Source organism: Salmo salar, chromosome 29 (assembly GCF_965601325.2).
Source record: "Salmo salar chromosome 29, fSalSal1, whole genome shotgun sequence".
NCBI classification, from domain to species: Eukaryota; Metazoa; Chordata; class Actinopteri; order Salmoniformes; family Salmonidae; genus Salmo; species Salmo salar.
This window is the reverse complement of record NC_138319.1, coordinates 21,750,861-21,765,179: the sequence shown is the minus strand read 5'-3', so window position 1 is coordinate 21,765,179 and position 14,319 is coordinate 21,750,861. Positions and strand designations below refer to the sequence as shown.

At 42.6% G+C, this 14,319-nt stretch overlaps 1 protein-coding gene across 1 annotated transcript in view; it reads left to right on the top strand.

Moving 5' to 3' along the window:
* ofcc1 (orofacial cleft 1 candidate 1) overlaps positions 1-14,319 on the top strand; it is a 101,813-nt gene that overhangs the window by 27,369 nt on the left and 60,125 nt on the right. The window contains exons 4-7 of the mRNA XM_045710803.2: positions 922-1,185; positions 1,756-1,969; positions 8,382-8,470; positions 12,122-12,300. Of these exons, the coding sequence (XP_045566759.2) occupies positions 922-1,185; positions 1,756-1,969; positions 8,382-8,470; positions 12,122-12,300 (746 nt within the window). The remainder of the gene's footprint in view (positions 1-921; positions 1,186-1,755; positions 1,970-8,381; positions 8,471-12,121; positions 12,301-14,319) is intronic.

The window sequence follows — 14,319 nt, the reverse complement described above, 5'->3', positions numbered from 1 at the left end:
TAGATGAAATAGCAAATTTTTCCATGTCTTTCTTGGCACTGGGAAAAGTCGGTCTAGAGCCCTCCTGCTTAGCTAACCTGCTTGGAATTATAGCCATTTGATACCTGATTTACTGAATGAGGGAAGGACCTTGTTAAGCTGGATCAAAAGCCTGCACCCCCAGTGGCCTAGCTCACCAGATGGAGAGTTGACCACTGTATTGTAGAGTAACAGTGCTGTATGTTTGACTTTAAGGCATTTCTTTCACAGTTGTATCATTATGGTTTTGAGTATCATTATAGTTGGTATTGGTATCGATGCCAAAATTCTGAACACTTAAGAGTTTGTGATCTAGCTAATGATTAGCCTGTTGGGATAGCCTAAACAAATGCATGCTTCAGCCATCTATATCCTAGCCACTATGCTACTTCATCCGTTAGGCGGCAGGAGAATGCCCATTGCTGAAATAGCACACCTGCCTGACATGAGCCATGTAGGCTATACCCTTTGGCGAAAGGTAGTATCTAAAAATACTACTTTTTTTGCCAACATTGGCACATTTCTGGAGGGAAATATTAGTAGGTGTGTGGCCCACCAAGACTCTCAACAATCGAAATGTGTTGATCACCTCCAATCGCTCAGCTAACTCTCTCAAACCAGTCTTTATCATTTCATCTCTTCCCAAACGTTAGTTTAATGCCAACTTGGTTGTGGGACCGGTTAAGACCGTTGGAAAATAGATTAGTAGAGGACACAGAGGAGGATTTGGAGGAATAATGATCTAGGTTGTGGTTTGAGAGTTAACAATCTCCCCTGAGGGCTCCTGTCCTATTTGCCCCCCTATGTGTGTGTGTGTGTGTGTGTGTGTGTGTGTGTGTGTGTGTGTGTGTGTGTGTGTGTGTGTGTGTGTGTGTGTGTGTGTGTGTGTGTGTGTGTGTGCAGATCCTGCCTGCGTCGTGTGACATGCTGCCCTCCATGGTCCTGCTGTTCAGGCTGCTGGGCCTGACGGTGGAGCGGAGCCAGGTCGGCACCACACTGGGCTGGGCCGCCTTCCCTGTCTGCCACGCCACCCTCACAACTGTCCAGGGGCGCTTCAAGACCCCCATCCTCAGGGGGCTCCCGCACCCCCACCTCGACCAGTTCCGCAAGATAGAAGGCCTTATGTCAGCCGACCTGGACAACTGGCTGTGTAACCTGTACTTCCAGGTGTGTGGGTGTGTTAGTGTGTGGGTTGAGGGTAGAGTGTGTGAGGGAGAGTGGGCGAAGGAGTTGTTTCCGTGTTTGTGTGTGTGTGTCCCTTTCAGTTGGGAATGTTGAGCCCAGGGGCTATGGACAGTCACCTGATTTGAACCATTATCAGAGAAGCTGGGTGGTTGGTCTGAGGGGACATTATGTGTGGTAAATGGTTTTAGCTGAGAAATTGTAAATTGGCCCCAGATTGTAAATAAACCACATATTTACTAAACATATCCGGATGCATTTGAGGTGATGCATTGATCCAATTACTCAGCAGCTTAATTTAATTAAAATACAGAACAAAGGTTTCTCTATTTACAGTTCCTCTGCATTTTTTGTCCCAAGTGTATTATCGCAACTAATATCTAGTGGTTTTTAGACATAAAGGAGTAGCCATACAGATAGTCATTATTGATGCATTGCAGTAGACGTGTAGAACACAAGTAGCAGTGACATCACCACTGTTATCAATTCTAAATGTATCATGCACTCATTCCCGCTCTGTATCTCCCCCCTCCCCTTCCCGTAATGGCTCTACAGGTGAGGAAGCTCCCCAGTGGCAGCTCCAGAGGGGATGAGGAGCACAGTGTCACCCTGCAGATCCCTCCTCTCCTCGTCCCCCCTTCGCCCCCCCAGGCGGGCCCAAGCAGCCCCAGCCGGAGGAGAGGCGGCGTCAAGCCGTGTCACCGGGGGTCCCCTCTCCACCTGTCTGCCTCACACTCCTCCTCTGCCTGCTCCTCCTCCACTCTGCCAGGTAGGGCTCCCCCACCGTCACCCCCACCACCCCCTACTGCCAGCGGCCACAGTGGGGGACAAATTTCACCTAATGTCACAGACAGAGTGGCAGGTCTCCATGGCTGTCAAAGGAGGGGATTGTGCTCTGATGCAGGTCCTATGTATTGTCAGTATTGCTATTGTATTGCTAGATATTGCTGCATTGTTGGAGCTAAAAACATAAGCATTTTGCTGCACCTGCGATAACGTCTGCAAAATTGTACGCGACCAATAAACTTTGATTTGATTAATATATTTGCAAAATACATTTCAACCAGTTATAGTACCAGAGTGTATTACTAACATTGCCCATTTCAAATTAGATTGAACATTTCATTCCATTCTACACAACAAACAAACACTCATAACTAGAAGGATGTTATGCAATGGAAACTATGGAATAGATCAAATGTTTTATTAAAATGAGGAAACGGCTAGTTCTCTCGCAGGAACTCATATAACCTCTCCGTGTCCATTAGCATATTCATATTTTGTTCTTCTGTGGATGTGGATGTGCTCAATGTGTTTGGGAAACAACAGATGAGAAAACCCCCAGCCTCATGCTGAGATAAAAGTCATAGGACATGTTGCATGTATTTAAAAGATACACTAAGTATGATTTGAATTCTAGTGGGAAGTTCGTACTGCACGCGAGTACCAGCAAACAACAACAACCACCTAAAAACACATTTCGTAACACTTGGTTTGACAGCACAATGCTAAAGCCAGTGTGGTTCACACATTTTTGTTCTCCTGAAGTATTTGGCATTTTTTATGCGAAGAACTGATTCTCATGGCATGGGTTGTTTGTCTAGTACACAGCCCGTCCAGTTGACACCACAGCATTGTGAAATCTTTGAATAGTTTATTGTTGCCACTTAAGCTTTACTTTAGATATGAGGACTTGTGATTTATTATAACTCATTGATGAAATGCAAACATATTGGAATGTCCTGGCACTACAGTCGTAGTCTGGTCCCAGATCAGTTTGTGCTGTATAGCCAACTTCTAAGGTCCATTTGGCATGACAATGACCATAGGAGTTGGCTATACAGCTCAAACAGATCTGGGACGAGGCTACTAAAGTCCCTCTTCAGTACGGTCACATGGATGTGTTTCTCAGCTGAAAGGACAGGCAGGTGGAAAAGAGTAAAACATCGTCCATCTGTAGAGAGGAAGTGAATAATACCGGCCTGCTATTACCAATGATAATGCGGCCAGTTTCTCACTTAAAACACACTTCTCTTGTTTCCCCTGGTTTTCAGGTCAGGCAACATCCTGGCCAACGTCAGAAATCAAACATAGGCTCATTTGGTATTGATCTAGTACAAAGACGACCAGGCCTCTGTTATTAATACATCACTTTTTTTTGGCAGGGCGCTCATCTTTATTTAACAGTCCTCGAAAAAGTTTCTGGGGTAGTGCTGGAGCTTTAAACATCAGACGGGCGTTTTAATTACAAATGAGTTGTGACAGGTCTGCTGGGTAGCAACCTGGCCCATTTTAAACGTGATGTCGGCTGACAGCTCGAGCCGTGTTCTCCGAGTGTTCTCCGAGCGCCGCAACATGTGGAAGAAATTGGTCTTTTACATTTCACAGCTTGTCACTTCCTCTGCAGTGCGACCCTTGACCTCCCACTGAGATCCTAACACCCCACAAGGGAAGTGTCCCCGACAAGAGCATTCTGGGAGATTTATGTTCTGCCACACAGGCAAAGTACCAGTCCTCCACGCCCACCTCCTCCACCCCATACGAAAAGAAAGAGGGGGGAACTACAGAGAAAATTCAGGTGAGGAGGTGGCTGAAGAAGAAGTGAACCTGATCTGTACCTTGAGTAACGGATCAAAAGGTGTCCCTCACAGCACCTCGCGGAGGCCCGTTAAGGCACCGCTCCGTAAGTCTAGCTGACGTTTGTGTCACATTTGCATATGGATCCTTTCACGTTGCATTACTTCTCGGAGCGGAGTTATGATATTCAGATGGAGAGATTACGTCAAGGTCTGAGGAGAGAGATTGGATAGACAACTTTAACCTAGCCCACAACTGGAAATCAAATTCAACGAGGAAAGAGAGGAACAAATTATTTCTGTTATCCAGCACTCTGTCAAAGTTGGGGGCCTCAACCATTTCCTTCCATTTGGAGGAAGCTCTCTGTTTTTGATGTATAGAGATTCCTTGTTCTTTCTGTGCGTGTAACGCCAGAGCTTTTCTCATTATGTGCTTCCCTCAGAATCAGGACAAGTATATGGAGACCTCTTGTCATAGGATAACACACACATAGTCTTACTTGACAGTCAGACTGAAAGTTGTGTGTTCCTGGGGCCTTAAGTTAATTAATCTCCCTCGCATTATCACAGCCCTGGATGAGGTGTCTATTACAGACAAGAAAGTGACTGACAACCCCATCCTTGATGACTATACCAAATAATAGATTTGACAAGTTTGGAGAAATTATGAAAAAACGCTGATGTATAGCCATTTTTCACTATTGACTTTGTTGTGTCAGAAAAGTAAACTTACCATATGAGAATCATAATCCGGTTTTACTTTGTTTGCTCCGTGCATATCGGAGTCTATTTGCCTTTTCGAACACACGAGAGTCGCCAGAGGCGGTGTGGGTTAACTGACCTTTCACATTAAGTGAATGATCCGGTTACGCTGGAGTTTGTTTGAATCCAAATGACTAATTAGATTAGGCCTGTGTTCTATGATTGCCGTCAGTGGATCAGTAACTGGATGCAGAGGATCGGAGTTGAGAGGGTTTAGTTTTGTGTTGTTGCTTTTCTCCCCCTCGTTTTGCCAATGCATCAAACTGCATCATAATATCCCCCTTGAGCACAATTTCGAGGATTTTTCATCTGTCTCTGGAACACTGCCCTGAACATTCAGGATAAAGGTCCCTTGGGGTTAGGGTATTGGTCATTCCAGTCAAACTTTACAACTACGTTATATCTCTTTTAACGTTATAAATCTACCAGTCTGCGATGGTCCCCCAATTAATGTTGCACTGTCCATATTCTACATTGATGTTTTATTGTTATGTCAAAGCCTGTTTGTATAGATACAAGAGTAACCCCACAAAGTGAATGTTACAGATTGGGACAAACAGAACCCAAGGGGAACACTGTTTAGTTTAACTCCCCCCCCCATCGCATACATGCAGCATGTCCTCTATGCTGATGAATGAACAGAGATGGAGATGTGAAGTGTACTTCAACAAGATCATTTTATTAATCACAGCTATAATATTCCAACATGTTATCCAAGCTTCAAGTGAGACTGCAAAGATCCGTGATCCTACTTTGAGTTGCTTTGTCGAGTAAACAATGTTACGTTCGAATAACCACATCGGTGTGAGTCGAAACAATCGCTGAATATAAAACCCCGTCACCGAATACCGGCAGCGAGGGCACTCTCGGGTAATCAATGATTCACTGACCTTGGCTCCGCGGTCAACTTTGGACCAATCACAGGGCAATTAGAAGCCCAGGTGAGTGGAAAGGGCTCGGCTGGTCGGCTTTCACTAGCAGTAACGGCGCCCTGGACTTCTCAGTGTGGTGGACCCGGGGCCATGTTTTCTAGCCGAGGTCTCTCTCGCTCTCTCTCGCTCTCTCTCGCTCTCTCTCGCTCTCTCTCTCTTTCCAGCTCGCTCTCTCTCCCAGCTTTCTTTCTCTCTCTTTCGCTCTCTCTCTCCCTCACTCTGTCTGTCTGTCTCTCTCTCTCTCTCTCTCTCTCTCTCCCAGCTCAGAGAGAACCAGCTGGATAACAAGGAAGCTGTTGTTGTACCCTCGGAGCAACACTGGGGTTGTGGCAGCAGCCCTCCAAGTTCATGGACATAGCCTATAGCTGTCAACACTGTGCTAATTCTGGCCCAACACCATCTGAGAATCAGGGTTGGTGAATTAAACCCGAAGCTGCAGTATGGTGCTCTCTCTTCTCTCCTCTCTTTCTTTCTCTCTCTCTCCGTCCACAGCGGCGCTGGTGTTTTAACACACAAACAATGACAATGATTTTGTCCTCTAACAGTGAGTGAGCTTTTATCAGACCTCAGCTGTACCGCTTGACTGCATGCCTGTCACTTTCTGCAGTACTTCCAACCCGTAAGCAAGGTACTTCTGAGTTTGTATTATTTCGATGTAACTACTTTGTTTAATATATTCTTATTTTTCTGGAATTCATTATATTTTTAGGACCTATAGCAAAAAAGTATACTCATTGTCTGTTGAATGCATTTGAAAGTAAAGGCATGTTAAACTCGCCCAAGTTTGTAAATAATGTTTGTACATTTGACTACAAGGGTCATTGACTCAGTGCCATTCTGTTATTGATTCTCTTACACCTTCTCAATTTCCATCTCTGTCGGTCTCTGGCTTTTCTATGAGAAGACATTTTTACATTTTTTAACTAGGCAAGTCAGTTAACAACAAATTCTTATTTACAATGACAGCCTACCCTGGTCAAGCCCGGACGACGCTGGGCCAATTGTGCGCCGCCCTATGGGACTCCCAATCACAGCCGGATGTGATACATCCTGGATGCAAACCAAGGACTGTAGTGACGCCTCTTGCACCGAAATGCAGTGCCTTAGACCGCTGCGCCACTCGGGAGAACTTACATTTCATGTTTGACTTACTGTACAGTAACTGTCACAGTAAAAAAATACATCTGAATTCGGTATATACTGTAGGATCTCTTTAACAGAACATTTTATGATTTTGAATGTTGCCAGCACACATAAAGACTTAACTATGCAAGCCAGAGTTAAATAGTTATGCAATCACATGACAGATCAGGGAAAAAGAACATATTCTTCACTCTGAAAATAACAGATATAAGCTTATTACCTTGTAACTGTAGGCATTTCTAATGTTTACCAGCAAAGCCCTGGTAATTAAGAACTACATCTGGGTTGGAATTAAATCTGATGTCAGTCTCCGAAACCAGGAGGAAGCTGAACAGTCTTGCCATTAAGTACACTTTAGCCGTCAGACGGATTTGCTGATATGTCGCCTATATTTAAAGGTTATTATTACTGATATATTTAATCCCGCAGCAAGAGAGAAAAATTATATCATCTCAGAGGTTTCCATATTTATTATATAGATGTGACTGGCTGCAGAAGAAGACGAGAAAAAAAGCGATGAAAAAAAGTTTTACATAGTGAAATTTTTACATGTATCAAGCTAAGGTTTACTTAATTAGAACCTCCAGGCAATGCAAGAACCCTTTTTTAAATTCTGTGAATGTTAATATGCTAAATAATGCAAAGCTCCGGCTCTTCAAGCATGAGACACACATCTGGCGGCTTACCATTTAAATTACAGCAAAAAAATGAGAGAGAGAGTGAGAGAGAAAAGAAAAAGGGGAGGAAAAAACACTTCAAAAGTAATTTTCCAAAGGAAAGAAGAATGGAGAAATGTATTACAACCAAATTTAATTTCTTTTTCGATTTTTCATCATGTCTAATTGCATGCATTAGAGCGTTCAGGCTCGGAAGGTTTGGCTTCTTAGATTGTGGGAGATGTGTGTGCAGGGAAGTTTCATAAGTCACTCCACTCTCTCTTTCTCTCTGAGGAAAATCAGCCTCTTAGACTTTGTTGCTTTTGCAAACTCTCCTGACAGAACAACACAACAACTTTAATACCTGCCTCTGACTATGATCACTACACACCACACATGTGCAGTATGCACCACTGGAAGTGGGAAGAAATATTTTAACAATATTGCAATCATGTGTTGATTGTTTTATTTTAGGAATAATCTACATGATTTTGAAACATGTATTTGGTAATTATATAGTCAATTATGCAGGACGATTTTATTGATTGGTTGCTTAAATAAATGATGTCCTTTCGATTGATAAAAATAGTGATTTAACAAATATTTAAGAGTGCAACAGTGGAATTTTGTTTTTTTTATATCCCAATTTAAATTGTATTTAGTTTTTCTTATTTGAGTTACTAGATACTGTATGTGACAGATAGGTGTTAGTCAATATGTAAGTTACCAGATATATAGACATGCTGTTTGTGTGTATAAAATCATTGTTTCATCCTACTGTTTAATGACGGTTTGAGATATTTTAGCTCAAATACGTTTTTTTCCCCAACACTTTTTATTGCTTGTTCTCCCTCCTGGTCCTCCTCCTCCCCGCCCTCGCCGCGACCAGGCGACAGCCCGCTACCCCGCGCGCTGGGGCCGGTGGCAGGACTCCCTAGGCCAGCACTCCTACATTAAGCAGAACCAGGATAAAAAATGTCTTCAGAAATCAGACATAAATAATGATGTATTACAGTACTTTCTCTCTCTGACTGTTGTTGCCAGATGTGCTTTGCTAATAAAAATAAACATGAATCTTTCTTTTTTTTCTTTCTTTCACTCTTATATGACAGGGAAGAACTCCACAGTAGTGGTCCCTGAGAAAATAGAGGAGATGAGAGATCCCTACACAGAGAAAGCAGAGACATGGATGCACTACAAGGTAACAATGTGTTTTAGGAAAATAATTTATATTCCCAGCCCCCCCCCCCCCCCACACACACACACACACACACACAAACCGTCTCCAGCCCTACACACACCTCCCGCCGTTATTATCTGAGATTTGTCGAAATATATTTCACACTAACAGGTATTTTTTCGGTCTTCAAAGCCAGTTTTGATCTGCTTGACAAGCCAAAGCAGCTGAAATTCTGTGAAATCAGCAATGCCAGCCAGGCCTTTTTATTGCTCCGAACACGCCTCTTCCTGAGCTACAGAGGACTTAAGCTAAATGAACCAAAGCCTAGTACGTTACCTGCCATACTTTGAAGTGGTAATTGCAGAACTACTTTTCTTTGCTGATCTGGCATTGCTGTCTCACGTTCTGCTTTGCTATTGTGCCCTCCTTTATGGTTGTGATGTTATTGTTGTGATGTTTTGGTTGTGATGTTGTTGTGATGTTATTGTTGTGATGTTGTTGTTGTGATGTTGTGGTTGTGATGTTGTTGTGATGTTATGGTTGTGAAGTTATAGTTGTGAAGTTATAGTTGTGATGTTGTTGTGATGTTATGGTTGTGAAGTTATAGTTGTGATGTTTTGGTTGTGATATGGTTGTGTTGTTGTGATGATATGGTCGTGATGTTGTTGTGATGTTGTTGTTGTGATGTTTTGGTTGTGATGTTGTTGTGATGTTATTGTTGTGATGTTGTTGTTGTGATGTTGTTGTGATGTTATTGTTGTGATGTTGTTGTTGTGATGTTGTGATGTTGTGGTTGTGATGTTGTTGTGATGTTGTTGTTATTGTGATGTTATGGTTGTGATGTTATGGTTGTGAAGTTATAGTTGTGAAGTTATAGTTGTGATGTTGTTGTGATGTTATGGTTGTGAAGTTATAGTTGTGATGTTTTGGTTGTGATATGGTTGTGTTGTTGTGATGATATGGTCGTGTTGTTGTTGTGATGTTTTGGCTGTGATTTTGTTGTTGTGGTGATATGGTTGTGATGTTGTTGTCGTGATGTTGTGGTTGTGGGGATATGGTTGTAATGTTGTGGTGATATGGTTGTGATGTTGTTGTCGTGATGTTGTGGTTGTGGGGATATGGTTGTAATGTTGTTGTTGTGATGTTGTGGTTGTGGGGATATGGTTGTAATGTTGTGGTGATATGGTTGTAATGTTGTGGTGATATGGTTGTGATGTTGTGATGTTGTGGTTGTGGGGATATGGTTGTGATGTTGTTGTTGTGATGTTGTGGTTGTGGGGATATGGTTGTGATGTTGTGATGATATGGTTGTGATGTTGTTGTCGTGATGTTGTGGTTGTGGTGATATGGTTGTGATGTTGTGGTGATATGGTTGTGATGTTGTTGTCGTGATGTTGTGGTTGTGGGGATATGGTTGTAATGTTGTGGTGATATGGTTGTGATGTTGTGGTTGTGATGTTGTGGTGATATGGTTGTAATGTTGTGGTGATATGGTTGTGATGTTGTTGTCATGATGTTGTGGTTGTGGGGATATGGTTGTAATGTTGTGGTGATATGGTTGTGATGTTGTGGTTGTGGTGATATGGTTGTGATGTTGTTGTTGTTGTGATGTTGTGGTGATATGGTTGTGATGTTGTGGTGATATGGTTGTGATGTTGTTGTCGTGATGTTGTGGTTGTGGGGATATGGTTGTAATGTTGTGGTGATATGGTTGTGATGTTGTGGTTGTGATGTTGTGGTTGTGGGGATATGGTTGTAATGTTGTTGTTGTGGTTGTGATGTTGTGGTGATATGGTTGTGATGTTGTGGTTGTGGGGATATGGTTGTAATGTTGTGGTGATATGGTTGTGATGTTGTGGTTGTGGGGATATGGTTGTAATGTTGTTGTTGTTGTGATGTTGTGGTGATATGGTTGTGATGTTGTTGTCGTGATGTTGTGGTTGTGGGGATATGGTTGTAATGTTGTGGTGATATGGTTGTGATGTTGTGGTTGTGATGTTGTGGTTGTGGGGATATGGTTGTAATGTTGTTGTTGTGATGTTGTGGTTGTGATGTTGTGGTGATATGGTTGTGATGTTGTTGTTGTGATGTTGTGGTTGTGGGGATATGGTTGTAATGTTGTGGTGATATGGTTGTAATGTTGTTGTTGTTGTGATGTTGTGGGGATATGGTTGTGATGTTGTTGTCGTGATGTTGTGGTTGTGGGGATATGGTTGTAATGTTGTGGTGATATGGTTGTGATGTTGTGGTTGTGATGTTGTGGTTGTGGGGATATGGTTGTAATGTTGTTGTTGTGGTTGTGATGTTGTGGTGATATGGTTGTGATGTTGTGGTTGTGGGGATATGGTTGTAATGTTGTTGTTGTTGTGATGTTGTGGTGATATGGTTGTGATGTTGTTGTCGTGATGTTGTGGTTGTGGGGATATGGTTGTAATGTTGTGGTGATATGGTTGTGATGTTGTGTTTGTGATGTTGTTGTGATGTGGTAGTTGTTGTAGTAGATGATGCATAAACACCACATAAGCTCCTATCCACCTCACACTCTTCCCCAGCCTTTATTCCTCAAGCTGCCCTCTACAGCCGCGTTACAAGTGGCGCTTAGTCTCAAGATGGCCAATAATCAGCACTGCTGACCTCTTAAATGAATAAGTTTGTTGATATGAGGTGTTCTTTTTTCTGAAGCCACAAAGCTGCAGGGTTTTAAACGCTGCTAACTCTGTCAAATGTCACCCGGTTGAAGCCAGTTGTCTAATGATTAAGTGCGGTGATCTCAAACCTGCCCCAACCTGGGCGCGGGGGATCAAATTTCAGCCCCCTCTCAACCTACGGTGCCAGGCTAATTAAAATGTATTTTCTCCAGGCGACCACTTCAGCCCAGAGGGCAGGAATCGCAGTGGAAAATCTGGCTCTTAAGATATTGCATTAAATGTATTGTAGAGACACCAGAGAACATTGTGGTTTATATATCTCCTGTGTTTTTTCTCCTCTTCTCTCTCTCTCTCTCTCTCTCCACCTTTTTTATTGTGATCATCACTCTGGAATTCACACTTTCTTTGGCAAAGATTGCACTATGAAAACCAATGGGCTTTTATAGGGGCCTTGCCCTATTTACTACATCCTGGGCACAGTTCTCTCAGGTGGAGGAGAGAGAGAGCGATGGAAGGCTCTTTTTCAAACTAGGGAGCTGATTAACATAATCAGGAAGTATTTCACAACTTCTAGCTAGCACACAGCCTAAGCCCACCCAAGGGCAAGGCAGCACTAGTTGACAGGACGAGGTAAAGCAAGCCGTTAACACGTTGCCGGGCTTAACAAATAATATCAGGCGCTAAAGTACCTCTGCATGTGAAATATTTAAAACCCACCTCCATTCTGACTGTGTTTACACCAGTCCACGACTAGTGTAAATAACAGCAACAGCTGCCCTATACGTTCTGCTGCATTTCTCCATCTACGCCTTGTTTCTCCCTCATCAAAGTCACTGCTCTCAGAGATGTGTTATTTGGGTGTCATTCAGTTCTGAGACTGGAAGAGAACAGTGGCTCAAAAGTGTGATGTACTGTCTCCATGTTATCCCCAGATAGATCGGGGCCCTGCTTTGATTACAAACGACATCCGCATGTGTTGTCCCCCCCCCCCCCCCCCACCCCCAATTTGTGCTCTCCCCAACAGAAGAAGCCAATCAACAAGATAAATAGCTCGAGCGCCCATGTGAGAGGCAGCGCCGCACCTCCACCACTTCTGCATGGCCAGACTGACAAACAGGAGACAGCAGCTCCGGCTGCAGCATCGTCGGAGAAGAGGGAGAATCTCTGGGCTAAGGAGATGGAGGAGTATACGTTCTCCCTACAGTAAGTCTCACCACTCATTATACAACTTCCAGTCGCAGCACGAAGGACGTGTGGGACGACAGCTTTTTGCCTCGCAGAAACGGGGCCGCGATAAGCCACATTTCAGCGCAGAATGTCTCGATAACAACTACTATAGAAACGATGGCACACTCACACATCTTAGGTAGTGCATTATGAAGAAGACCAATTTGTATTTTTTTAGGGGGTGGATCAGCTTTAATATTGCAAATAGATTGTGGCTTCTATCAAAGTAATTGTCTGCATCATTTCCAATCCACCATATATATTTTTTTATGTCTGTTTATAAAAAGGGAGTGACGATATCTCCAACCCCATCGTGGTTATGTATCTCCCCTGGTGCTATGGGGTAAGATCTTTTATAGGGGTGCGCATGGCAACATTGGCTCATCACACATACCTCTGTCACTGTGTTAGTTGTTTTTCAATTCCCCTGCAATACAAACTGAATAAGAGGGTTGGGCAAATGTTTTCTCTTTATTGTGGCTTACAGCATTTGATTTTAATGAGAAAACAGGGATGCATCAAGCACAAACAGCCCAGGATACACATGGTATAAAACACCTCCGCCAAACACGTTTCAGAAAAAAATATTTTCATAGAGTATTAAAATAATATAAAATGGGTATTGCTTATTTCAACGGGAAAAAAAAGTTTTGCAGGTATTTGTTTTTATTTGAGATTTGAGAACATAAATTAATGCAAGGCGAATCTGCACCCATCACAATGAGAGGGAAAGCCTCACGCTCTCAGGGGATTAAAAAGGGGCCTGTGTTTCCTCATTTCAGAGTAGTTTGTAATTTATAGCTTCCGGTGGCATATTAAACAAGATCAGAGCCTACACTCTGGCATCTCCCGAACACACCAGGGGAATTAAAATCATTACCACGACAACAAAAATGAAGCCACAAACATGACGACACAATGCTAAGTGAAGGGAGAGAAAAACACATAATGAATCTAACTTGTATGGGCAGACTATACGGGAAACATTTCAAGTGTGTTTTACTTTTACTTTAGGACACTTGGTTGATTATTCAAGATGTGTTAAGCTGTGTAACATATTACAATGTTGCCTTTATGCCCTAGAATGCACTAAAGCCTTAGAAAGCTACTCCCATATTTATTACGTTTTTAGACCGAGCTCAAACTTCAAGCAGAGCTCACTCGCCCTACATTACATCTGTTCATCACAGCAATCAGAGGCACTGATGTTGTCTTTCCTCAATATCCCAAACAGTCCTGCAGTGCTTTTTGAGTTATGCTGGGCATGTCTAGCACCTGAGGACTGTATGGGGAACAAGCATACGGGGATTCTTGTAATGTTTTATTCACCATTCCACTCTTCTTACTGTAATGATGTCATCTGTGATGCCGTGTGCTGGAGCTCTGTGTTCTATTCAGAATTTCTGCATTCATATTGGGGTGATTGAGGGATATTACTGCCATCTAGAGAACCACGAGAGACTGAGCCCATTGATGAGAGCCTTGTTTTTTTTAGGGCAAATCAGATATACACACCACGCTCACACTGTCTACTGTGAATAATGTTCAAAACATATTCTGTATTTTCAGGTTGCAACTAACCTCAAGATTCACATCCTCTTGACCATAACCTATTTGGTTTATGAAGGCATCTTGATGAAGCTCAAACAATATTACCAGGAATATCATTAACATATCAAATTGCAAATCATATGCCAATATTGACATTTCCTTTAAGATAATACACAATGCTGGATATTAATTATACAAGAATGTCATTTACCCACACAAGAGCAAACACGCCGTGCATCATCGCTAAGAAGAACTAGAGAATGAAGTCTTCCCTAAGATAAACCACTCTACTGTTTCTAACACGAGGTAGAAATCAGTAACACCTTCTGGCAGATGATAAAAGACATTGAATGTTGTGTACTGTTCATAATATAGCGGGCCTACATAAATAATGTTTTCCATTTGAAGTTTTAGCTTGATGGGGCAGTATCTGGTTCAACCCTT